Genomic DNA, 26205 nt, shown 5'->3' with positions numbered 1-26205 from the left:
AAAATTGCATTAGTAAATCAATTAATCATTTTCTTACTGAACATTTGTATTACTCTCAGATTTTTGCTACTGCAAATTACTATGGTGATTGGCTTTCTTCAAGGCAAAAGAAAACAAAAAAGTTTTCTGTAGTGGAATTCCTGAGTCAGAGAATATGAATATTTTAATCTTTTTAATCCCTAGTTTCCAAATACATTACAAAAACAGACCATTAAAAATTTATTCTCCCACAAATGATTTAAGAGAATGTTGTTTCATTGTAATTTGCCAATATTGGATTGGATACTCATTTTTTAAAATCTTTGTTAACTTATTAGATTAAAATATTGTTTATAATATTATTTACAGTAGCCAAGATATAGAAGCAACCCAGGTGTTCATCGAATAGACAAATGGATAAAGAAGATGTGGGGTGTGTGCGTGTTTGTGTGTATTGGACTATTATGCAGCTGTAAAAAGAAAGATCTTGCCATTTATGACAACATGGATGGACCTAGAGGGTATTATGCTAAGTGAAATAAGTCGTGTAGAAAAAAACAAAAACCATATGATTTTACTTATATGTGGAATCTAAAAAACAAAACAAATGAACAAAGAAACAAAAAGCAAACTTAAGTACAGAGAACGAATGTGGTTGCCAGAGAGGTAGAGGGTGGGGGGGTGGGTGAAATAGACAAAGAGGACTAAGAAAATTACAGACTTCCAGTTATGAAATAAACAAGTCACAGAGATGAAAAGTACAGCCTAGGGAATATAGTCAATAATATTGTAATAATGTTGTATGGTGACAGATGGCAACTATGCGTATAGTGATGACCACTGAGTTATAGATAGGATTGTTGAATCAATATGTTGTATACCGAAGCTAATATAACTGCATGTAAATTATACTTCACTAAGAAGAAAAGTCAAAGCCCCAAGGAACTGAGAGCAAGTAGTTTATGGCAAAAATCATAGATTTGGATGAATGTAAGAGAATAATTTTTTTCCTGTACTAGGAGAGATAAAGACTTGTGAATTGAGGAAGTGAGAAGAAAGTCAGTAGAGAAGAGAGAGATTAGGCACTGGTTAGTGTCCCAGAAAGGGAGAGTGCGTGATAGATTCCTCAAGTTAGTTTGAAGATCTCACAGCAAAAAGAACCTGTGCTCCCTTCCCTTTGGTAACTCTGAAGGGAAGACAAACCCCATGGAGAAGTCCCAAGTCCTAGACAACACAAAGTGTACTGGTTAAAGTGGATTCTGCTATAGGGGACAGAAACCCTACAATGAGGGATTCATACATGTAGAAATTTAAATACATATGTTATATATATTGTATGTAAGTATGTGATATAATTGTTATAATTAACATTTATGTTTCAGGTTCCATTTCTCTGAATTTTAGTGGTGTACATTTGTTTTCAGTTTACTCAGAATATTGCTTTTCTCCAAGTTGCTTATTTATTGTCATGAGCTTATTTTGCCAAATGTTTTTCATTTTTAAGGATTAGTAGAAAGCATTCAATCTTCAGTCTAACCTTAGAAGTTAATTTAAGTTTGCTGTATGATGGATCCTGAGCCATACACTATTAGTTAAAACTCTTAATTGTAAGTAACTAAAATCTAGCTTGAACTAGCTTGGGCAAAAAGTGCTTAGTGGATCACAGATTTTAAGGAAAAAAATTAAACCTTGGAAGGGCCTATGAAACTAGGCCTCAGGAATAACCTGAACAAAGGACATGACCACCCCTAAGATTTTCTTGTCTTTCTTTCTTTCTTCTTCTTTTTTTTTTTTTTTTTTTAAGATTTTATTTATTTGACAGAAAGAGACACAGCGAGAGAGGGAACACAAGCGAGGGGAGTGAGAGAGGGAGAAGCAGGCTTCCCGCTGAGCAGGGAGCCCGATGTGGGGCTCAATCCCAGGACCCTGAGATCATGACCCAAGCCGAAGGCAGACGCTTAAGGACTGAGCCATCCAGGCGCCCCGATTTTCTTGTCTTTCATCTCTGCTTTTCTTTGCATACTGGCTTTATTCTCTAACACTGCAGATTTACTTTTCTCCTTTCAGAAGGAAAAGCAGTTGCCCACAACACCTAAGTTTTAGTTCTTATATCTACTGCCACCTGAGAGGGACTACCTGCTGTTTTCTCTAGTGCAGGGGGAAAAACAAATCCTAGAGAAGAGCTCTGATTGACCCTATTTGGGGAGGTGTTTCATCCACCTAGCCAGTGGAGTTGGGTTCTAGAACATGGAAACTTCTGTGGCAGTCATATGAATGGTTGGAACTTTAAGAGCAGAGTGGAAAAAAATAATTCCTTGCATAAAGTATTGATGATTCCGTAGAAAAGGAATCATATAGGGTAGACAAAACAGTAGCTAACCATTACATGAAAAAGAGAATATCCAGGGATTTTATATGCATTTCCATCCTTTAGAGTTAATCAAAAGAAGAATGTTTATCAATGCCTGCTGTTACCAAAACTGGGACAGAACAATTAGAGAAATAAGAATCATAAGTTCTTGCAATAAAGAATAAATAATGTAATCATTGAGAATACCTTGAAATGATGGTATCGATATTTAAAAGTGTTTTACATAAATGTGATTTTATTAAGAGCATTTTAAAATGATGGAAATTTCCATTTTTCTACAAATTGTCTTCTATCCCCCCTACCTTCAAGGAAAATACAGTAAAACATTTCACTTCCATTTTGTGAAAATATACATCAACCCTACAATACGGAATTATGTTTGTTTATTAAGTCAGGGTTAAGATTTTTAACTTCTGCTTCTGTACTAGTAAAGCTTAAGGGTATCATACTTAGTCAAAGGAAGATCTATTTAATAGAGTCTCTACATATTAAAGAGGCCAGGGGATTTTTTGATTATTGATTCCATTTCATTGCTGGTAGTCTGTTCAAATTTTCTATTTCTTTCTGCTTCAGTTTTGGGAGGTTATGGTATTTATCCATTTAAAAAATTTTTTTAAAAAAGAGACTAAGGGAGAAATTTAAGAATAAAGCTCAAATGAGATTAATTAAATGAAGTTAATTTGAAAAGCTGTGTTAATTCAATCCAATGCAAGGGACGATTCTCTCACATTGTTGGAAGAGGGTGGAGAGAGACAGAAACAGAGGAAAGAGGAGAGGGGAGGGAACGGATATGAATGTGTGATATCAAAGTCAGGACAACAGCTTATTATTGTTAGGCTTTTGAGACCTCTACCTTTTAGCAAAGGTAAATATTCCTGAGGCTTACCTCAATAGGGCAATCACCCTTTAGAAGGAGCCAAACTATTGAGTACATTAGTTATCAATATACTGGAAGAACACTGATAATATATACAATAATGACTGGGATAAAATTAACTACCTGAAAAAAGGATATGTTTTAGTAACTAAGCCAGAACTTTTGTAGGAAGATATAAATAGGTATTATAGTAATTTTATAAATAAAAGCAATAGGATATCACTCAAAAGGAAATTACATGTTTGCATTCACAAATAATTTTATTTATTTTAAAAAAGAATTTATTTGAGAGAGAGAGCAGAAGCGAGCTCGGGGGGACGGGGGAGGAGGGAGAGAGGGAAACAATCTCCAGCGGACTCTGTGCTGAGCACAGAGCCCAATTCGGGGCTCGATCCCACAACCCTGAGATCATGACCCTGAGATCATGGCCTGAGCCGAAATCAAGAGTCAGACGCTAAACCAACTGAGCTGCTCAGGTGCCCCATAAATAATTTTGTTTTAAATATTGCTACTGTTCTATGCACTTGAATGTTAGTGACATTTTTGGTCCTGGGCATTCTCTAGTTGACATTTTTGAAGTTGCCATACTCCTGATAGTAGGTAAAGAAGTTTGGTTTCTGTCTCCAGAGTTTCACAAAGTGCTTAGTGACTTTTCTCTGCAAAATAAGAATTCTTTCTGGTTTTATTGAATCCTAAATGATTTTCTACCTATATACTTGGACTCCCCACCCCATATTCCCTACTTTCTTGAAAGGCAGTTTAATTTTCTGGATGCCTTTAGGCAGTGGTTAATTCCAGAGGAGCAGTTACAGAAGCCACTTTTTGTAATTGGCAGTTAGTTGCATGTCCATTTCTGAAATCCATTTCCCAAGAACTCTTGAAGTACTATCTTGTTTTGATTTCTTTGTTGTAGTCCTAATTTTCCCTTTGATAATTAGATGCCTTTGCCTGTCAGATCTCGGTGGGATATAATCCTGAAAATCCCCCACCTCATTTCTTTAGACCCTGAGCTTCCACCTGTCATCTTAGATTGCTGCAAAACCAGTTTGAGGGAAAGACTAAAAATAAAGGAATCCTTAGATCCAGGAGCTTGACATAAAAGAATATAGGTTACAGGTAGTAAAATCCCCAATGATGTGATTAGTTTTCTTGTGTTACAGAGTGGAGGGAAGTTAAAAGGGTGTTTTTAAAGTATTTTCCTTTAGAATATTTTCATTATGAGTGATATTAATAGATGATCCAAATGGAAATAACTAAGAGACTATAACACCTTTCCCATATTTGTTTTACAACTCTGTGATTCTCACACAACTCATTTTAGTCAAGTTAGCTAAGGGAAAAGCTAGGAAATAGATAAGGGTAATAAATGTGTTGTTCTCATGGATGCATTGGCAAGAGGTTTATAATACAAGTCATCTAACTTCCAGCACAGGACTCTCTATGCTAGAACATGCTGTTAGTCCCTACTATTTTCAGGAACACCCTCTCACTAGACAACATGTCCTCACATCAACATAGTATTCAATGCAGATGAATTCATTGAATGAATTCAATGCATAGTATTTAATGCAGAATTGTGGCTGTTAGAGAAAAATGTGTGCTTGCACAGTACACACTTTATTACACTATTATGTGAATTGCTTATTTCATAAAGTTGATATATACAGTAAAAGCAAACATTAGTGCCTTTCCAGGCATGGCATTTTATTTATTTTTATTATTTTTTTTTTTTAGAAGATTTTATTTGACAGAGACAGACACAGCGAAAGAGGGAACACAAGCAGGGGGAGTGGAAGAGGGAGAAGCAGGCTTCCAGCCTAGTGGGGAGTCCAATGTGGGGCTCTATCCCAGGACCCCAGGACCACCACCTGAGCCAAAGGCAGACACTTAATGACTGAGCCACCCAGGCGCCCCCAAGCATGGCATTTTAAACCATATCAGTTTAATTTGAAAGAAGTGTAGTTAACTTACATAGCCAGAACAGAATGAAGTAATGTGGCCTAACTTCTCAGGGACTATTGTTAGAGGGCCTGAGATGCTTTTTGTATGTAACATTCATTTGGGGAACATATTAAAAGAAGTAAACTTGGAAAGTGTTTTAATGTATATGTTTTTTTCTAATTATAGAAAGGAAAATATTTTGTACAAATACAAGCTTAGAATTCTTTTTGGGTAAATCTCAATAGTTAGAGTGGGCTTTAATTAAGGAATATTTAACACAAATGTCATTTAATCCAGCAGTATATTAACTTAAATTTTCTTCTAATATTTCTGGATTTTTCCACATTTATCAATCTTGATATGCTTGCTTATACACACATAATAAGCTGTCTAGGTGTTTATTTAAATTCCATTTTATTTTTATAAATTTTTATTGAAGTATAATATAGAGACAAATGCATAAATATGCATGTACAGCTAAATTAAATTTCACGAACTGAATTTCCCATGTAATCAGCATCCAGATCATGAAACAAAACATAACATCCTTCCAGAAGCTTTCTTTACCTCTCTTACTGTCACCCACTGAAAGGAATTTACTATCTTAATTTATAACACCATAGATTAATTTTGCCTTTTTTTAAAACTTTATGTAAATGGAATTATATAGTGTACATTCTTTTGTCTGCTTTCCTTCACTTAACGTTATGTTTGTGAGATGCATCTATGTTGTATTGGGTAGCTGCTGTTCATTCCTGTTGCTGTTCAGTTTTCTATGGTATGAATATACCACAGTGGATTTATCTGCTCTGCTGTGGATGGGCATTTGGGCTGTTTTTGATTCAGGGCTATTATAATCACTGTTGCTGTGAGCATTCATGTGCATGTCTTTGGTGAATATATGAGCACATTTCTGTTGGGTATGTACTAGGTGCGGAAATTCTGGATTATGGCCATATACATATGGCCAGGTTTATAGATCCAACTATGTATTCAAAGTAGTTGTATTAATTTACATTCCCACGAGAAGTGTTTGAAAGCTTTTACTGATCTGTAAATTACAGCTTTGCTTTTTCCTCCATAATTAGTTTCGGTATTTTTTCCATGCCAGGACATAGAGATCTACTTTATTCCTTTTTTCTTTTTTATATAGTATTACATAGGAATATAGGTTATTTAGTGTTCCTCCAGTATTGACCATGAAAGTTATTTCCTTTTATTTTGCCATTAACCTCCAAAATTTAAAACACACCCACCTTTTTACACAATTTATACTACAGATATGTTTGACGTGTACAAATTATTCATTGCATATGTATGTGTGATTATTTTTTAACTTTTTATTTTGAAGTAATTTTGATTTGTAGAAGATTGCAAAAATAATAGAGTTTCCATATGCCCAGCTTTCCCTAATGTTAATACCTTACATAACTATGGTACAACTATAAAAACTAAGAAATTAAAATTGGTACAATACTATAACCTACAGACTTTATTTGATTGTATCAGTTTTGCTACTAACATCTTTTTCTTCAGTCCAGGATTCAGTCTGGAATCACACATTGCATTTAGAGCTCATACTGTTTTAGCCTTCTTTGGGCTGTGACAGTTTCTTAATCTTTGCCTTTCATGACCCAAGGCTTTTCAAGAGTACTTTTCAGTTATTTTGTAGAATATCCCTCAATTTGGGTTTGTCTGATATTTACTCATAATTTTATTGAGATTATTCATTTTTGGCAAGAGTACCACAGAAGTGATGTGCCCTTCTCAGTGTATATCATGGTAGAGTATATATGCTGTCAATATGTCTTCTTACAGATGATGTTGACCTTGATCACTTGGCTAAGGTGGTGTTTGCCAGGTTCCTCCACTGTAAAATTATTATTTTTCCCTTTGCAATTAATACATATCTTGGAGTAAATACTTCCCTTATTCCTTCTATATTTATTAATTGGAGTTTCTTTGTGAGGGAAGGGCTCTTCCTTCTCTTCCATTTATTTATCTGTTCAGTTACTTAATATCAGTATGGGATCATTCACTTTTATTTTGTGGGTTATACTCAAATACTATAGTTATTTATTTTGTTTCTAAACTGTTCCAGTTTTGGCTGTTAGGAGATTTCAGGTGGCACCTGTGCCCTATCTTTCTTGAGCTCTTCCTTACTTTCTGGCACCGCAAAATGTTCTAAGCTTGCCTTAGATTTTCCCTGCCCCAGCCAATTCTGGAATCAACCAATTCTCTAAGATGCCTTGGTTTCTTTTATTGGGAAGTGGTATTTAGAAACCAAGATGTGAGAATTGGGTGTGCTCATTGCTACTGGGGTACCTTGCTTCTGAGCATTGATTGTTTTTTGTCATTTATACATTTCTCTTGGATCATGACATTCAGAATACCCATTCATTTTTTTAAATAAATGAATTTAAGACTATAAGTTTTTCTCTGAGTCCTTTGGCATATCATGTTTCCCTTATTTATTTCTAAATAGTTTATAGTATTTATTTTTATTTCCTCTTTGGCCCAACGTTTGTTAGATGTATGTTTAAGTTTCCAGTATGTAGATTTTTTAATTGGCTTTTTGTTGTAAATGTTTCATGTAATTTTACTATAAGCAATGAATTGTGTATATGATTTTTTTTCTTTTTAAGAACATATTAAAATTTTATTTTTTTATTTTTTTATTTTTTTTAAAAGACTTTATTTATTTATTTAAGAGAGAGAGAATGAGATAGAGAGCACGAGAGGGAAGAGGGTCAGAGGGAGAAGCAGACTCCCTGCCGAGGAGGGAGACCGATGCGGGACTCAATCCCAGGACTCCAGGATCATGACCTGAGCTGAAGGCAGTCTCTTAACCAACTGAGCCACCCAGGCGCCCCAAGAACATATTAAAATTTTAATTGTGGCTGGTTACATGGTCAGTTTTTGTGATTATACCATGTGTTTGAAAGAATGATTATTAGATATAACCTCTAATTATATCCATGCATCAAGTTTGTTAATTATGTTATTCAAATCCTCAGTATCTTTACTATTTTTCATATCAGTGTAACCATTCCATTTCTGTGAGAAATGTGTTAATAACTCCCATTATGATGAATAATTTGTTCTCATTGGATTTTTAACAGATATTTCTTTATGTTTTGAAGCCATGTTTTGGGTATATGAAAGTTCATGATCATTATTTTTCTTGGTAGATTGGGATTTTTATTAAAACTAAAGGGTTCTATTGTATTGCTAGTTGTTAATATTAATGTATATCTTTTATGATTTTTAAAACATCTGGTATATATTTTTCTAACCTTTTATTTTCTACATTTCTGTTAATTTTTTTTTTTTTAGATGTGACTCCTGAAAACAACATTTGGCTGATTTTTTTTCCCTTAGTATGCCAAAAGAAATACTTGTTGTGGATACAAAGTGAGGCTGAAAATAGAATTTATTAAAAATATTTTAGAAGTGCATTTAGGCTTTCAGAACCTCTCTCCCATTCTTTCTCCCCAAAGACTTTTAATTACCTTGTCCTAACTCTGGCAGATGGCATAGGTACTATCAAAATATCTAATTCCCCACATGATCTCCCCACAGTTGAAGCCCATCATTTAATAATTCCAGCGCACACCACAGAAGCTTAAGGCATTTCGATGTCTCATTTGTTATATTTTTTAAAGAAAATAGCATAATAAATATCCATTATTACAGATTCAAAAATTGCCATGATTTTTGTCATATGTGTTTCATTTGTCCCTTTGTTTCTGTTGTTTGCTAAAGTAATTTAAGGAAAACCCAAGACTGCATGCTATTTTCATCCCTCTTTACTTCAGTGTGATGTGTCATTTTGTTATATAACAACAGTATCATTATCCCCAAATTAGGAATAGTTCCTCTGTATTTTCTAATTCTCAGTTAATAATCAAATTTCCTTAGTATTTAAACAAATTTAGTTTATTTGTTTGAATCTGGTTCTATACAAGATCCACATGTCACTTTTGTTGCTTCTTTTTTATCTAGAAAAGCCACCCTCCCCCCCTTTTCTCCCTTCATCATTATTAATTTGTAGAAATTGGACCAACAGTCTTCATTGTAAATATGAATAGACAGCAAAGGATCTCCAGACTGTAAGGGAGGCTTCAAATGTGAAAGACAAAAAACAAAGCAAAGAAAAAATTTAAAAACATAGAGGAAACAGAAGCAATGCAATAAGCTGAAGAAAACTTTAAAACACAGGGTAATTGATATCAAAATTATCATCAAAAGAATAAGAGAAGAAATTGTATCCATGAAATAAGAACAAGGGGTAATAAAAAAGGGACCTTTTGAAGAATAAGAAAGAATTCCTGAAAATTAAAATATGATAGAAATTAAAAATTTTAGAGGCAGAATGGAAGATAATGAAATTAAAACAAAATGTCCAAAGTAGTAAGATGGCAAAAAAATTTAAGAAAATTAGATGTCTCCAGATGGTTCCACATCCAAATAGAAGGATGTTCCAGAAAGGAAACAGAAAATGGTAGGGAAGGAATCATTCTCCTTAGGGTAAAGTTCCTGGAACTAAACATCAGTTTCCAAAACAAATACTCATGAAGTGCCCAGCACAGAGAATGACAAAAGACTGACACGATAATATGTTGTGATGAAATTTAAGAATACTAAGTGAAGAGAGAAAAATGTTAAAGCTTCTGAACCAGGGCAGGGGCAGAGTAGGGAGAAGCTACCATGTATCATACAAAGAAGTAGGAATTAGAATGGCATCGGACTTTGCAAAACAGCACCAGAATTTAGGTAACAGAGGACGGTACCCTAATTTTCACATGAAGAATATTTTTCTCATGGATGGATCTGTATTCAGCTAAACTGTCCAGTCTGATATATAGTAAAGACATTTTCAGATATTCACATTCTCAAATTTACCTCTCATGCACAAAATGCTCCTGGAGGATTTATTCCACCAAAAGGAGTACACCATAGAGGAGGAAGACTTTAGAGCCAAGATACAGAGGATTTGACATGAAAGAGAGCTGAGGACAGTTCCTGAAATGACAAGAAAGGAAAGTCCCAGGATGACAGTTGTATAGTCAATTGAGAGAATACCCACACTGGAGCAGGGGAATAGAGAGCTCTGGGAAGGATATTTCCTAGAAAAGATATGATATTGAAGAGTTTTCTGCTGTGTCTGAAGGTGTTGAGAAAGAAGAATTACACCTCTGTCAGATTTGGAAGATGTATCAGTGATAGGCACACAGAAAACTGAGAAGAAAAGGAGATGTTTTTTTAATCCAGGGACAACAAAAAGTTGTACAAGAAAAGAAATGTGATCATATCATAACATGTGGCTCACTAGTTAAGAATAATGTAAATACTAAATTGAAAGGTTTATTTAAACTGGGAGGGTGAGATGAGAAAGACGTGTGTTTGTATGTGTGTATGAGTATAGGTATGTGTAGGAGGGTCAGTTCTTTTTAGGATTGTGATATAAGCTGCTAGCTACCTACCCTAACATCATTGTTCTTTCTTCCTTAGTAATAGAACTGTGGATATATCTGCTTTACTTGAAATAGGTATGGCCATGTGTCTAATGTCTAAGTTCAGCAGAAGTAATCGGTGGTACTTCCAAGAAGTCTCTTTAAAACAGAGTGAGCCATTATTCTCCTCTTGCTGCTGGTCTGGAATGGGAAAGGAGTTGTTGGGGTTTCTGCCACTATCGTGGTCAATGAAAATAAAGAACACACACCAAAGGTGGTAGACCAGAAAGTTGTAAGGATCCTGGGACTCTGATGACTCTATAAGGCTATTATCAGCATCGGATTGGCTAACAATACATTTGTCTTATGCAATATAATATACTCTTGTATATTTAAGCTATCATATTTAGGTCTCAGTTATATCTAGCAGAATCAGATCTCAACTGATTTGTAATTTACTAAGTAATATCTAAATATTAAGGAACACTGAAATATTAAGGAATAACAATATAAGCATGTTATTTAGTTATATAGAAGGAAATACTAGAGGAATCAGAAAAAATGTTGAAAGTTGTTTTGGGAAGTGGGAATTGAGGTAAAGGCAATGATTACTGTTCTTTCTTTAGCTCTTTTAGTAATATTTGACATTTGAAATTGTATAGATGTATTACTTTTAATAAAAATTAAATTGATATTTGTGTAGTTACATTTTAATTAGTAATTCAAGTGAAAATGCATGTTCATTGAAAAATTTGAACAATACAAAAGATACAGAGTAAAAGTTATGCCTCCCTTCGATGTTCTTTGCCTTTCCCCTACCCATCAGTTCCACTCTCCTCCCCAGGGATATTGGTGTTTGATATGTGTTTCTCCATACTTTTTCTGTACATTCATTTAGCATATATAAAGATGCATAGTTTTTTTAACATTTATTTTTATTGAGTGTATTTAAATTTTAATTTAATAAAATTCTCAGGAAGGAATATTTGTAATGGATGTTGTTTGTTTATATTTTTAGAATTCAAGATGTAAGCATGCAGTTAAAAAGTCAACAATATGAATTTCAGAGAGTACAGAAAGAATTGAGTCATTTGCAACATGAATTAAAAATTAAGCAGAGACAATCACAAGTATTCAGGTAAGATTGTCTTTAGAGAATTGAAAATGATAAGGATTGAAAAAGTGCATTAACTTTATAAACATTCAAACAGATTTTAGTAATATAGTTTCTATATTTGGTGTGGTTGGAAAAAAAGGAAACAACTTCTCTTGGGGTTTTTTTGACCATTAGCTCAACTGAATAGTTTTAGCAATATATTTAAATCAGGCAAACACCTTGCTTTTATTGTGCAGTAACATTTAGAATGAAAGCACAGTAACTAATTCATTTTTCTCTTGACCAGTATTTCTTGGTATATTCAATTCCCTGCCTGATAGTCCGTGATACAAAAAGTAATAGAATAGAATAACTTTTTTAAAAAAATATGTATTTATTTGAGAGAGAAAGAAAGAGTGTGCATGTGGGCATGAGTAGGGGAGGAGCAGAGGGAGAGAATCTTCAAGCAGACTCCCTGCTGAGTGTGGAGCCCAGCTAGGGGCTCATTTCAGGATCCAGAGATCATGACCTGAACCAAAACCAAGTGTTGGATGCTTAACCAACTGAGCCACCCAGGCACCCCTAGAATAGGGTAACTTTCTAAATGATAGTAATAGACCTCCTAAATTTCAAAATCTCCAACATAAATGGTGTTAATCCTGCTTTTATATAATCTTTGGAGGGCTTATAATACCTAAAGGTAAAACCCAATGTTCTAAATAAATTAGGAAGTTCATTTTCTTTTATAAAATTGGAATTGAATATATTGAGAATATCAGAAACAGTGATTCTTTTCAAAATTGAGTAACTTATCTTTAGAAAAGGGAAATAAGTTAGTTAAATGAGCATTATAAATAGACACAGGTTCTGGGTTACTAAAAAAATATGTTGAATGAATATTTTGAATGTTAGATTCCTTTCTTTTCTTTTTCAGTCTACTAGTTGTTGCCAGAGACATTGTTCCATTAAAAAAATTACCTGGGCTAATATTTTTTTAATATACTATCTGGTGATCATCTGCTGGTCAACTGCCTTTCATAAATGCCTTGTACATAATGATGCTCAATAAATAATTTTTGAATCAATGAGTCTACTCATAAAACAGATGATCATTTTTGTCATCAGAAATCTTTTCTGCCTTGTCCTAGAAATCTGGTATTGAACCAGCAGGTGACTCCAGTTCTTCACTTTAGTCAGGCTGACCAGTTGGCTCTTCCAATAGTTCTGGCTCAGGTCTGCTAAGAAAGTCCCATTTATTTTATCCATTAATGCCATTGTGGGTGGTAGGATTGACTGAATTTTAAAGGTTAGACCAGGACTAGATTAAATAATTAATGCTGCTTTAAAATATTAAGACTGATAAAATGTTCACATTTTACATGTGATTTGTAGCATTTTAAATTCTTGAAAAAAACTGAGGCGTATTGTTACTTTTATTGTGTTCTGGTTTTATCATTTTGAGTTATACTTTTAACTGCTTATTTTAAAAAAAAATTTCAATAGATATGTGACTTTTGTTTATTTTTAGCTAAAAGATTATAAATTGGGAGTCTGGGGTCTGACATATAAAAGCATAGCATTTACTAAAAAGCAATTTTCGAAGTAACCATCTAACTAAACACTTAGTACAAATAAAAGTTTATAATCTACGAATAGAAATGATTACTGGTTTTATTCCTCACTAGTAGTTACATTGCATAGGAACAGGCAGTCTGGTGAAAATAAAAACAAAATTTATAGGGTCAGTGATTTTGTTGCATTACTAAAAGCTGATTTTATAGTAATTTATCCTAAAAATTTCTACTAGAATACAGAAGAAAAGGAGCTTATTATCTCTCTAAATGTGGCAAAGAAAAGAAGCATGAACTTTAGGTGCTCAGATATAATCATTTTATTTGTGGAGCCCAAAAGGAACTTTCCCTTTTTTTTTCTTTTAAGATTTTATTTATTTATTCATCAGAGAGAGAGAGAGAGAACACAAGCAGGGGGAGTGGCAGGCAGAGGGAGAAGCAGGCTCCCTGTCGAGCAAGGAGCCTGATGCAGGACTCCATCCCAGGACCCTGGGATCATGACTTGAGCCGAAGGCAGGCACTTAACCCACTGAGCCCCCCAGGTGTCCCAAAAGGAACTTTTAATAGATCAATGAACTGTGTCTTTGAGTCGCATTGCTCTTTTAAAATTATTCTGTCATTTACTTAATTGCAACTGGGCTTAATCACCTAGCCTCCAGAAAAATGTTCATCATGCTTTGTTTTTCCTGACATCATTTCCAACCTGTCTCTTGCCAAGGAGGTGATCAGGAGTGTGTGTGGTCTGCCTCAATTGGCTCAGCACATCTGCTATTCAGAATAAAATGCCTTTGAGAATGGGAATTAAGTTTAGAAGGCCTGTAAAATGGACACTAAAAAATAGTATGGAATATAAGTATACTTCACTTTCTGTAAATCTGTATATAAATCCAGTGCTCCAAAGCAATCTGTATTTGAAATATTTTAGGCAGTGTTTACTTTTAGAGGATTCCTATTGTGAATCTTTCATAAATTGTTTGAAATATAAAGTACTTACCTTTTTTTTTTAGAGATGGAAGGGGGAGAGAGGGAGAGGGAGAGAGAGAATCTTAAGCAGGTTCCACACCCAGTGTGGACCCCAGTGCAGGGCTCAATCTCACAACCCTGAGATCATGACCTGAGCCAAAATCAAGAGTTGGATGCTTTAGTGACTGAGCCACCCAAATGCCCCCTTACTTTTTTAATTTGTCAATCTAGACTCTGTCATCTGGCTTTATTTTGTTTTGTATTCTCAATCTCATAGTTTATCATATCACATCTTATTTTATACAGGTTTGTTGGTATACAATTACTACAAAATTCATTCATGTTAAGAGCACAATGTAATGATTTTTACATTGTAAGACCTACTAAGTTGGGCAACCTTTACCACATCCAATATTAGAACATTTGAGTCACTCCTAAGATTCTCATGCAATTTGCACTCAGTCTCTGTTCTCACCACCTGTCCTAACAATCACTAATCTTCTTTGTTTCTATAGATTTGCATTTTTCTGGACATTTTGGATATATGGAATCAGACAGTGTGGTCTGATTCTACTTTTTGTTTATTCATTTTTTTTTTAGATTCCACATGCAAGTGAAATCATATGGTATTTGTCTTTCTTAGTCTGATGTACTTTACTCAGCATAATACCCTCCAGCTCCATCTGTGTTGTTGCAAATGGCATGATCTCATCCTTTTTATGGCTGCATAATATTCCATTGTTTAGAGATACCATATCTTCCTTATTCATTCATCTGTCAGTAGACATTTAGATTGCTTCCATATCTTGGCTATTGTAAATAATGCTGCAGTAAACATAGGGGTACATATACCTTTTGAATTAGCATATATTAATGCTCATTTATAATTTTCTTTTTCTTTAGGTAAATATCCAATAGTGGAAATATTGGATCATAAGATGTTTCTATTTTTAGTTTTTTGAGAAGCCTCCATACTGTTCTCTACAGTGGCTGTATCAGTTTGCATTCCCACCAATCGTGCATGAGGGTTCCTTTTTCTCCACATCCTTGCCAACACTTGTTATTTCATGTCTTTTTTTAATCTAGCACATCTTCTTTTTTCATTCAGCAGTGGATATGTGTGTGTAATGGAATATTACTCAGCTATCAAAAAGAATGAAATCTTGCCATTTGCAATGATGTGGATGGAGCTAGAGTGTATTATGCTAAGCGAAATAAGTCAGTCACAGAAAGACATACCATGTGGTTTCAATCATATGTAGAATTTAAGAAACAAAACAGATGAACATAGGGGAAGGGAAAAAAAGAAGGGGGGAACAAACCATAAGAGACTCTTTAACTCTAGAGAACAAACTGAGGGTTGATGGAGGGAGGTGGGTGGGGGATGGGCTAGATGGGTGATGGGCATTAAGGAGGGCACTAGCTGTGGTGAGCACTGGGTGTTATATGTAAGTGATGAATCACTAAATCCTACATCTGAAACCAATTTTACCATATATGTTAACTAATTAGAATTTAAATAAAAACTTGAAGTCAGTAAACAAACAAAAAGCCAAGATATGTCAAAAGCTAAGCCTCTTGTGCCAAACAGTTATCCAAGTTTGAGGATGCCAAAAAAAAAAAAAAAAAAAGCTCTTGAGGTAAATTAAAAGTGTTACTCCAGTGAACACATGAGTGATAAGGAAGCAAAACAGCCTTATTGCTGATATGGAGAAAGTTTTAGTGGTCTGGATAGAATATCAAACCAGCCCCAACAGTCTCTTAAGCCAAAGCCCAATCCAGAGCAAGGCCCCAACTCTTCAATTCTATCTATGGAGGCTGAGAAAGGTAAGGAAGTTGTTTAAGAAAAGTTTGAAGCTAGTGGTGGTTGGTTCATGACGTTGAAGAAAAGAAGCCATCTCTATAACATAAAAATGCAAGATGAAGGAGCAAGTGCTGATGTAGAAGCTATACAGCAAGTTTGCAGAAGATCTAGCTATGAAAAGTAATGAAGGTGGCCACACTACACAAGAGATTTGCAATATAGACAAAACAACTTCTGTTGGGAAAAGATGTCACCTAGGACTTTCTTAACTAGAGAGGAGAAGTCAATGCCTGTTTTTAAATTTCAAAAAAAGGCTGACTCTCTTGTTAGGGGCTAATGCAGCTGGTGACTTTAAGTTGAAGCCAATGCTCATTTTTAAATTTGAAAATTCAAGAGCCCTTAAAAATTATGCTAAATCTACTCTGCCTATACTCTAGAAATAGAACAACAAAGCCTGGATGATAGCAAATATGTATACCATATGGTTTACTAAATATTTTAAGCCTATTGTTGATGCTTACTGCTCAGAAAAAAATATTCCTTTCAAAATATGACTGCTCATTGACAAGGCACCTGGTCATCCAAGAGCTCTAATGGACATGTACAATTAGATTAATGTTTTCATGCCATCCATTCTGCAGCCCACGGATCAAAGAGTAATTTTGACTTTTAAGTCTTACTACTTAAGAAATACATTTTGTAAGGCTCTAGCTGCCATAGATTGTGATTGCTTTGATGGATTTGGGCAAAGTAAGCTGAAAACTTTCTGGGAAAGATTTAACATTCTAGATGCCATTAAGAACATTTGTGATTCATGGGAAGAGGTCAAAATATAAACATGAACAGGAGTTTACAAGAAGTTGATTCCAACCTTCATGGATGACTTTGAGGAGTTCAGGACTTCAGTGAAGGAAGTAACTGGTGTGGTGGAAAAAGCAAGAGAACTAGAGTTAGAAGTGGAACCTAAAGATAAGACTGAATTGCTATAATTTCATGATATAACTTTAACAGATGAGGAGTTGCTTCGTATGGATGAGCAAAGAAACTGGCTTCTTGGGATAGAATCTACTCTTGGTGAAGATGCTAGGAAGATTGTTGAGATGATAAAAAAGATTTAGAACATTACATAAACTTAGTTGATAAAGTGGTGGGCAGGATTTGAGGGCATTGACTCAAATTTTGAAAGAAGTTCTGTGGGTAAAATGCTTTCAAACAGCATTGCATGCTACAGAGAAATCATTTGTGCAAAGAAGAGTCAATTGGCATGGCATACTTCATTGCTGTCTTATTTTAAGTCCTCTTTAGCATATTAAAGTCCTTTTGAAAACCTCCCTTTTTCCTTATCTCCCCTAACTCCCAAATGTATAATCAGTCATCCTCAAAACCCCAGGGCAGCAGCTCTTTTTGCCCACAGGTCCTGTCCCCATGCTTTAATAAAATCACCTTTTTCAAAAAAGAAAACAAAAGTCACCTTTTTTGTACCATTAAAAAAATAAAAAAGATAATTTCGCAGTCATCCCAACCTTCAGCAACCATCACCCTGATCAGTTTTAGCAGGCCATCAACACTGAGGCAACACCCTCCACCAGCAAAAAAGATTGTGACTCACTGAAAACGCATACAGTAGCATTTTTTTTAGCAATAAAGTATTTTTAATTAAGATGTATACATTGTTTTTTAAGACATGATACTTTTGTGCACTTAATAGACTACAGTATAGTGTAAACATAACTTTTATATGCACTGGGAAACCAAACAATTCATTTGACTCACTTTATTGTGAAGTTTGCTTTATTGTGGTGGTCTGGAACCAAACCTGCAATGTCTCCAAGTTATGCCTTTATAAGTCTTTGCACTCCTTTTAGAACTTATTTTTAAGTATTTTATTCTTGTTGTTGTTATTATGAGTGGGATCGTTTTCTTAATTTTATTTTTGCAATTGACCACCGTTAGTATACAGACGTAAAACTGACTTTTGCATGTGGATCATATATCCTATAACCTGTGACATTGATGAACCTGTTTATTTGTTCTAGTATTTGGGCTGTGTGTGTGTGTGTGTGTGTGTGTGTATGTTCTTTAGGATTTTCTACATGGAGGATGTTTCTGTCTAGAGGAGTTTACCAATATTCCAACTCCTTTTACCCCTGCTCATTTAGTTGTCATTACCCTTACAACTGTCAGTCTTCATACTTACCAACTATTAAACACCAGGCCTTTAGTTCTTACAATACTATTCTAAATCCTCACTATTCTGCTTAGACTACTCAGTTCTCAGCAGCTGTGTCTTCCTTCATATTTCACAAAGGAAGTTAATGTTATAAACACAGACATCATTTACTGTGAATGAAATGATGCTTAAATTTCAGATCCCTTCACTCAGGAGCCACTTCTAAGGTTCTCAGAGGGCCCCTAGCAATAGTAAGGTGGCCTAATTGTAATTGGTTAAAATTCTTTTTCCACTCTGATTTCCCCTTTCTTAAATTTCTGATGTTGGTGTGCCATTGGGTAGTCACAAATATTTTGGGAGTCTGAGTAAGGGAAAATTGAGTTGAAAATACACTATTAAAGCTGCCATTTGGAAAGACATTTTAGAATGCTTCAATAATACAGTCAAGACATTGGGGCATCTGGGTGGCTCAGTTGGTTAAGCATCTGCCTTTGGTTCAGGTCATGATCCCAGGGTCCTGGGATCTAGTCCCGCATCAGGCTCCTTGCTTGGCAGGGAGCCTGCTTCTCCCTCTGCCTGCCTCTCCCCTCCTGCTTGTTCTCCCTCTCTCTCTCTGACAAATAAATAAATAAAATCTTTAAAAAAAAAAAAGCAAAACATCACCGACTAAAAATTTGTATGTGTGTGAATTTTAAAAAATTAATGGAATAAAAACAAGAAAGATCAAGTTAAACATAGAAATTATTCTCACATAAAAATTGTAACTTTTTTTCAGATTATATTACAGGTGAATTCATTAAGAAAAAGATATTTTAAACAAAAGCTCTTGGATTATTTCATAATCCATTCAATGAAGTGGAGTTAATTATTCAAACACATTGAAGAAAGATTTAAGCGTCTTGCCGATTTACAAAAGCTACTATCACTGAATACAAGATAAAAATCATACCACTTCAAGGACATCTAAGATAAATTGGCTTATGAACTTCCTCATTTCAAAGACAATTTAAGCCTAGTCATTTTCTGAAAACACTTGAAATGTTCCTAATCTTATAATCATATAAAAAAATTTGATAAGTTTTTTCCAAATTGGACAATGTATATTTACAGTGTTATCAATAATGAACCATACTGAAAGAATCTTTCAAAACTACCAATAATAAAAAACTAATGGCCATACTAGATGAAAGGCTATATAATTTTTATATTTTCTCCACATAAAGTATTATATAAATTGGTTCTCATATGGACAAGTGGTTGTAGGACATGTAGACAAAAATTGCAAAGAGGGTGCCTGGGTGGCTCAGTTGGTTAAGCCTCTGACTCTTGGTTTCGGCTCAGGTCATGATCTCAGAGTTGTGATATCAAGCCCCAAGTTGGGTTCTGTACACAGCACGGAGTCTGCTCTAGATTCTTTCCCTCTCCCTCCACCCCTTTCCACCACTGACGCATGGTGCACATGCTTGCTCTCTAAAAATAAATAAATAAATAAAATCTTAAAAAAATAAAAGGTATTGTAGAGCTGTTACTTATTAGGAAGTTATATTATTTTCCTGTGTTTTATGATATTAGTGGAATTCATCAACTTTAACATTTTTATTTGTAATGATTTTTCTCATTCTATGGCTAATTACACACTTTTAACCTAATTTTGTAGTCACCAATTTTTTTTTTTTTTTTTTTTTAGAGAATGGTTGAGAGAGAGTGGGGGTGCAGAGGGAGAGGGAGAGAGAATCTTAAGTAGGTTCCACACCTAGCACGGGGCCAGAGGTGGGGCTCAATCTCACAACCCTGAGATCATGACCTGAGCCTAAATCAAGAGTCAGTCACTTAACCACCTAGGTGCCTCATGTAGACATCATTCTTATATTCTTTTTTTCAAGGAAGCTCTCCTCCCACTCACCACTAATCATATAAGATTTAGACTCCATAGAATATGGATCTGCTCTTGGCTAACAAGCTTGAATTTTCTCCCTACAGAAGCCCTTGAATCCACAGAAGCACTTGAATCCACATCCAGTCTTTTTTTCTGTTAAATATTCTTGTAAGCCCTGACTCCCATGCACATGGCTTACTCTCAGGAGCTGCCTTACACCAAACCATTAGCCCCTTGACCTTGACTTAGTTCATAGCTCTTGTCTCCCTGTCTTACCAGTTTCTGGTTCTACATTCAGACTTCCCATTCTCACTTTTGGCCCCCTTGATTAAGTGATCTATTTCGACTCCTCCTCTGTTTTTTGAAATTAGCATCTCTCTTAGCTCCCAGCTCTGCAGGCTGATAGAGGCATCTCCTGTGGCTTCTCATCACTCAGGTGGACCTTAGTTACCAGTAGAATGACACCACCCATTTTCCTGACAAAGGCTAATCTTTCAGCCTCTGCCCTACCTCTGTCCTTTCTAGGACTTTGCACAAGAAATTGACTGCATCTTTTTTCTGTGTTTTTATTTAGCCTCTGACTGTACTTGTATTGTTACTTAGCTGTGTGCACACTCAGGTGTCTCCTGTCTTAACAAACCATTCTACTCTGTATTTTCCTCTTTCTCTTCTTGCCACTTAAGTCAAGGTTCTTGATTGCTGGTATCACCTGTTTTGTCACTTCTGCTTTGTTTCTCTGTTCTTTCCTACCTAATGCCTCTCTCTGAGATCACCAGAGGCCTCCTTAATTCCAGATACAGTGCACTCTGTTCAGCCTTTATCTGAAGGCTTAAACACTGACCACTACTTTTTTGTTTAAATTCTCTTATTTCTTGGATTTCAGATATTAATTCTTTTGGTTCTTCTTCTCTTTTACTCCCTCGTTTTTTTTTGAGAGATTCTTTTCTGTTTTAGTCCCATAAAACATTAGTGTTATCCAGTGTCTTATCCTCAGCACTTCTTACTTCTTCATTCCTCCAGCTGGGTGATCTATTATTTTTACTCATTCATTCATCAGTATTTGTTGAGCATATACTATGTGGTAGGTACTGTGCTAGGTGCTTGGGAAACTGTGATGAATAAGACAGATGTAGTCCCTGCATTATAGATTTAGTCCATTCAAGAAGATAATTATTAACCAAATAATTACAATTCCATGGCTTCAGTCATCATTTTTTTGCTAATAACTCCCAGATTTATGCCTGAATCTTTTTTGATTATTAGGTAAATTATAGCCAGAACATCTGAAGTAATAAAATCACTGAGATTGCAGAAAATCTGTGATTACTTTTGAACTGTGACATTTCACGAAGCAAAAGCACTAGATCAGTCACTTTAAAAGGTATTCTTTATTATCCCAGGTTTTATACATACCTGGAGAACCATGGTATGTAGCAAGAATACTGTCTAAGAATCTGAGATTCTCATTTTGGCTCTGTGATTAAGTCACTTTGACCTAATTTTCTTCACTAAGTATTTACTGTTGAATGAATTTAAAACATTAATTGAATTAATGTGTATGAAAAAGTTAGCTGTCTTTCTTTATAGTTAAAATAATGGAAATGAGTTGGGGTGACCATATACCTGTTTTCCTGGGATGGTTCCAGTTTATATCTGTCATCTCAGCAAAATACAAATAGCACCTCCTTTTACATTCAAAATTGTCTCCATTTAGACAGTAGATTATATGGTCATTCTCAAACCATTTTTCAAAGAAAACCATTTTTTCAAAGAAATATTTGTTATACTTGCTATTTTAAAAATTTCTAATTTTTTAAACTATTTTACAGTCAAAGATTGGTGGAGTACAAATATTTCTGGAATAAGACTCTTTCATTACTTACTTTTACTAAAAGGGAGCTAACCAGTATTAAAAATGAAGTATATGATAATTTTCAAAACTGGACTTCACTGAAAGGAGAAGTTTTTCTACAAATTAAATCCATAAGTGAAACAGCCTTGACAGGTTTGTTGTATATATTTAGAATGTAATCATCTTTTTTTTTGCTATATTGTACATCATAAGTAATGAAATAATCCTTCATTTTATCTGATGGGACTTATGATCAACTTTTAAATTTGTTGTTGGTTGGTAAACTGGCTGGCCATTATGACTTCTTTGAGCCCTAAAATTCAATAATTATAGGCCGATCTAAAATAAACCATGATACATCTATCTTGAGCTGTGACCAGAATTCTGTTTATTACTGTTAAATGTGCCAATTTGTATTTTAAAACTTTTTCTTCTGTTCATGATTTAGTATTTTATGTCGGATCAGCCTTCCCTCAGATGACTGATAAATTCTGGACAGAATAACTACTTAAAAACACTGGAGAGTGACCAAAACCAAGCACATAACAGAGGGAATGTCAAATATTGAAAGAATGCATATTACTAAGTGAAAGATGCCAATCTGGAGTGAAAAGGCTACATACTATATGATTCTAACTAAATGACATTCTGGAAAGGGTAAAACTATAGATACAGTAAAGAAATCTGTTTTTGCCAGGGTGGGAGGGGAAGAATAGGTTGAGCATGGAAGATTCTTAGAGCAATGAAAATACTTTGTATGATACTACAATGGTGGATACATGTTTTTATACATTTGTCAAAACCCATAGAATATAAACATCGAGAGTGAATCCTAATATAAACTAAGGATTTGAGGGTGAATATGATGTGTAGGTTCACTGATTATAAGAAATGTCCCACTCTGGTGCAGGATTTTGAGGCTATTCATGTGTGAAGACAGAATTTATATGGAAATTCTCTGTACTTTCTGCTTAATTTTACTATGAATCTAAAACTGACATATTTTTTTAAAAGGCTATGAATTTTTTTTAGTTAAAAGAAGAGAATGGAACTGGGTGAATTCCCTGGGGTTTGGTTTTTATTTTTGTTTGTTTAAGGCTATTAGATTGAGGGCAGGGTACAGTGTGTTCCATGCAGGGAAGCTAAAACTCTGATATAAATCTATAGTCTTTTGGCTTGAAGATTGGAGGACATAGATTAAGGCAGCCTCTGAGAAAGAATATTCCAGAAAAGAGATGATCAGAGAGGAAGAGCTCAGAGTTTGCATGTAAGCTCTTTCCAAATCTTTGGCCTATTCCTGAAATACATGTGCACAGGGAAGACTTGAAATAACCCATCAAAGGCCAAAATAATTGATATTTTCGCTGCTGCTTACCCAAGGGGAGACATATTTTACAGTTTGAGTTCAGCCAAGTTAACTGCTTGTTAAAATAAAACAATGTCAAAATCACTACCCTTTAGAGTAACATAACAATTCAGGGTCTCCATAACATAACATCCCCAATGTTCAGGATACAACCCAAAATTTCTTGGTATGGGAAGAAACAGGAAAACATGGCCCATACTCAAGAGATTAGTCAGCAGAGACCAACCCTGAGTTGATCCAGGTGATAGAAGTAACTAACCAGGATTTCAAATTAGCTGTTAACTATGTTTAATGACATAAAGGAAAATAAGCTAGTAATGAGTGAAAAGATAGAATATCTCAGAAAACTATTAAAAATTGGATATTCAAGAATGGAAAAATACAATATCTGAAATAAAAATTTACTGGATAGACTTCTATAGCATATTGTGATTATAGAAAAAACTGGTGAATTTAAGATAGATCAGTAGAAATTATTCATTTTGAAGAGCAGAGATAAACATTGAAAAAAAAATGAACAGAACCCCAGGGCCCTTAGGATGGATTAAAATATACCATAAGTGATAAATATGGGTAAGTAAAAAAGACTTCTTTCCTTTGAATTTAAAAAAATTGTATATTCTTATTTAAAGTAGGAATTATTATATGTGGGTTTTATAAAGTATGTTGATTTAACTTATGACAGCTAGAACATAAAGGATGGAGAGAAGGAGTAAATAGACCCAAATGGTTGCACTCTTTTTGTATTTTATGTGATATAATGCAATATATATATGTAGACTAAAAAGGATATATAACTCATAAAGCAACCACTAAAAAATAAATACAAAAAGACATAGAAGCTAAAAAGATAATAAACTAAAAAGTGACTCTTTTAAAAGTGTCCAAACAGTGGAGAATTAATGTCACCTGTCTCTAAGATTTATATGCATAATGGCATATGGATCATCAGTGGATCACTGGAACAAAATAGCCAGGTAAATGATCCTATTTGTATGATTATTTCACTTTTGACAAATGTGCCAAAACAATCCAATGGGAGAAAGAAATTCTACAGTATCTATACTGTATACTATTCTATAGTATCATACAAAATATTTTCATTTCTCTAAGAAATTTTACAAATTGTAATAGAACAACTAAATACCCATATGGGAAAATATACCTCAACTCCTTCATTACATTGTACATGAAATTAATTCAAGATAAATTGTAAAACTAAATATAAAAGCTAAAACTATCGAAGAAGAAATAGAGCAAAATGTCTTCATGAATTGGTAGTAAATGAAGGTTTATTAGATAGGGCATAGAAGTAAGAAAAATACCAAAAATTGATGTGTTAGACTTTATCAAAATTAAAAACTTCTATTCATCAAAAGATGCTGTTAAGAAAATGAATAGGTAAGCCACACACAGAAAAAATACCTAAAAAAAAAAACATGTGACAAAGAACAGCTGTCCAGCCTACATAAAGAACACTGACAAGTCAGTAACAAAAGGACAAAAAATCCAATCAAAAATGGCCAAAAAATCCAATCAAAAATGGCCAAAAGCAGACACTTTACAAGGAAACACATACAAAGACCAATAAGGACATGAAAAAGTGCTCAACGTTATTGGTCAAAAGGGAAATGCAGATGTCAATAGTATATACCCACCAAATTGGTTAAAATGAAAAAGATTTAAAACAGTAGATGTTGGTGAGGAAGGACAGCAACTGGAACTCTTATGCAAATAAGTGAGAGTATAAAATGTTATAGCCACTTTGAAAAAAGATCTGACAGGTATTTTTTATAAAACTAAATATACACATATCCAATGATCCTTGAAATTTTTCTCTTTGGTATTGATGCCCTCCTGCAAGTAAAAACATATGTCCACACATTTATCCTAAAGAAGTATTCCTTGTGGCAGGCTTGTAGCCTTAAATAAGGGAAGAAAATTAATGTTCTTATAGTTTAAATATATTTATTAATATATAACTAATATAAAATATATTTCTATATATAAATTTAGACCCACATGCATAGGCTGAACTGATTTTTTATGGTATGGTATTCCATTTATTTATTTTTTCTTTTTTTATATATTTTTAAATTTAAATTCAATTAATTAACATATATTATTGGTTTCAGAGGTAAAGGTCAGTGATTCACCAGTCTTATATAATACCCAGTGCTCATTATATCATATGCCCTCTTTAATGTCCATCACCCAGTTACCCCATCCCCCCATCCCCGTCCCTGCCCGCAATCCTCAGGTTGTTTCCTATGATTTAAGAGTCTCTTATGGTTTATCTCCCTCTCTGGTTTTATCTTGTTTTATTTTTTCCTCTCTTCCCTTATGATCCTCTGTTTTGTTTCTTAAATTACACATATCAGTGAGATTCATATGATTATCTTTCTCTGATTGACTTATCTCACTTATCATGATACGCTCTAGGTCTATCCACGTCATTGCAAATGGCAAGATTTCATTTTTTTGATGGCTGAATAGTATTCTATTGTATGTATATGTGTGTGTGTGTGTGTGTGTGTGTATACATATATATACACACACACACACACCCCACATCTTTTTTATCCATTCATCTGTCAATGGACATCTCAGCTCTTTCCATAGTTTGGCTATCGTGGACATTGCTGCTATAAACATTGGGGTGCACATGCCCCTTTGGATCACTACATTTGTATCTTTGGGGTAAATACCCAGTAGTGTAATTGCTGGGTCCTAGGGTAGCTCTATTTTCTACTTTTTGAGGAACTTCCATACTGTTTTCCAGAGTGGCTGCACCAGCTTGCATTCCCACCAACAGTGTGGGATGGTTCCCCTTTCTCCGCATCACTGCCAACATCTGTTGTTTCCTGACTTGTTAATTTTAGC

General features: G+C 34.5%; 1 protein-coding gene across 8 annotated transcripts in view; it reads left to right on the top strand.

The window, feature by feature from the left end:
* LEKR1 (leucine, glutamate and lysine rich 1) overlaps positions 1-26205 on the top strand; it is a 186479-nt gene that overhangs the window by 66550 nt on the left and 93724 nt on the right. For 7 of the 8 annotated variants that reach the window (XM_025879937.2, XM_025879929.2, XM_025879922.2 and 4 more), the window contains 2 exons: positions 11643-11762; positions 21934-22109. In XM_025879937.2, the coding sequence (XP_025735722.1) occupies positions 11643-11762; positions 21934-22109 (296 nt within the window). Of the gene's footprint in view, positions 1-10675; positions 10796-11642; positions 11763-21933; positions 22110-26205 lie in introns of those variants that run through there. The other variant, XM_073898245.1, reaches the window with a different exon arrangement.

Source organism: Callorhinus ursinus, unplaced genomic scaffold, assembly GCF_003265705.2.
Source record: "Callorhinus ursinus isolate GAN/ISIS: 27379988/994484 unplaced genomic scaffold, GSC_fseal_2.0 scaffold1, whole genome shotgun sequence".
Taxonomy (NCBI): Eukaryota; Metazoa; Chordata; class Mammalia; order Carnivora; family Otariidae; genus Callorhinus; species Callorhinus ursinus.
Note: the sequence above shows the minus strand (reverse complement) of the source record. Positions and strands in the feature narration are given on the sequence as shown.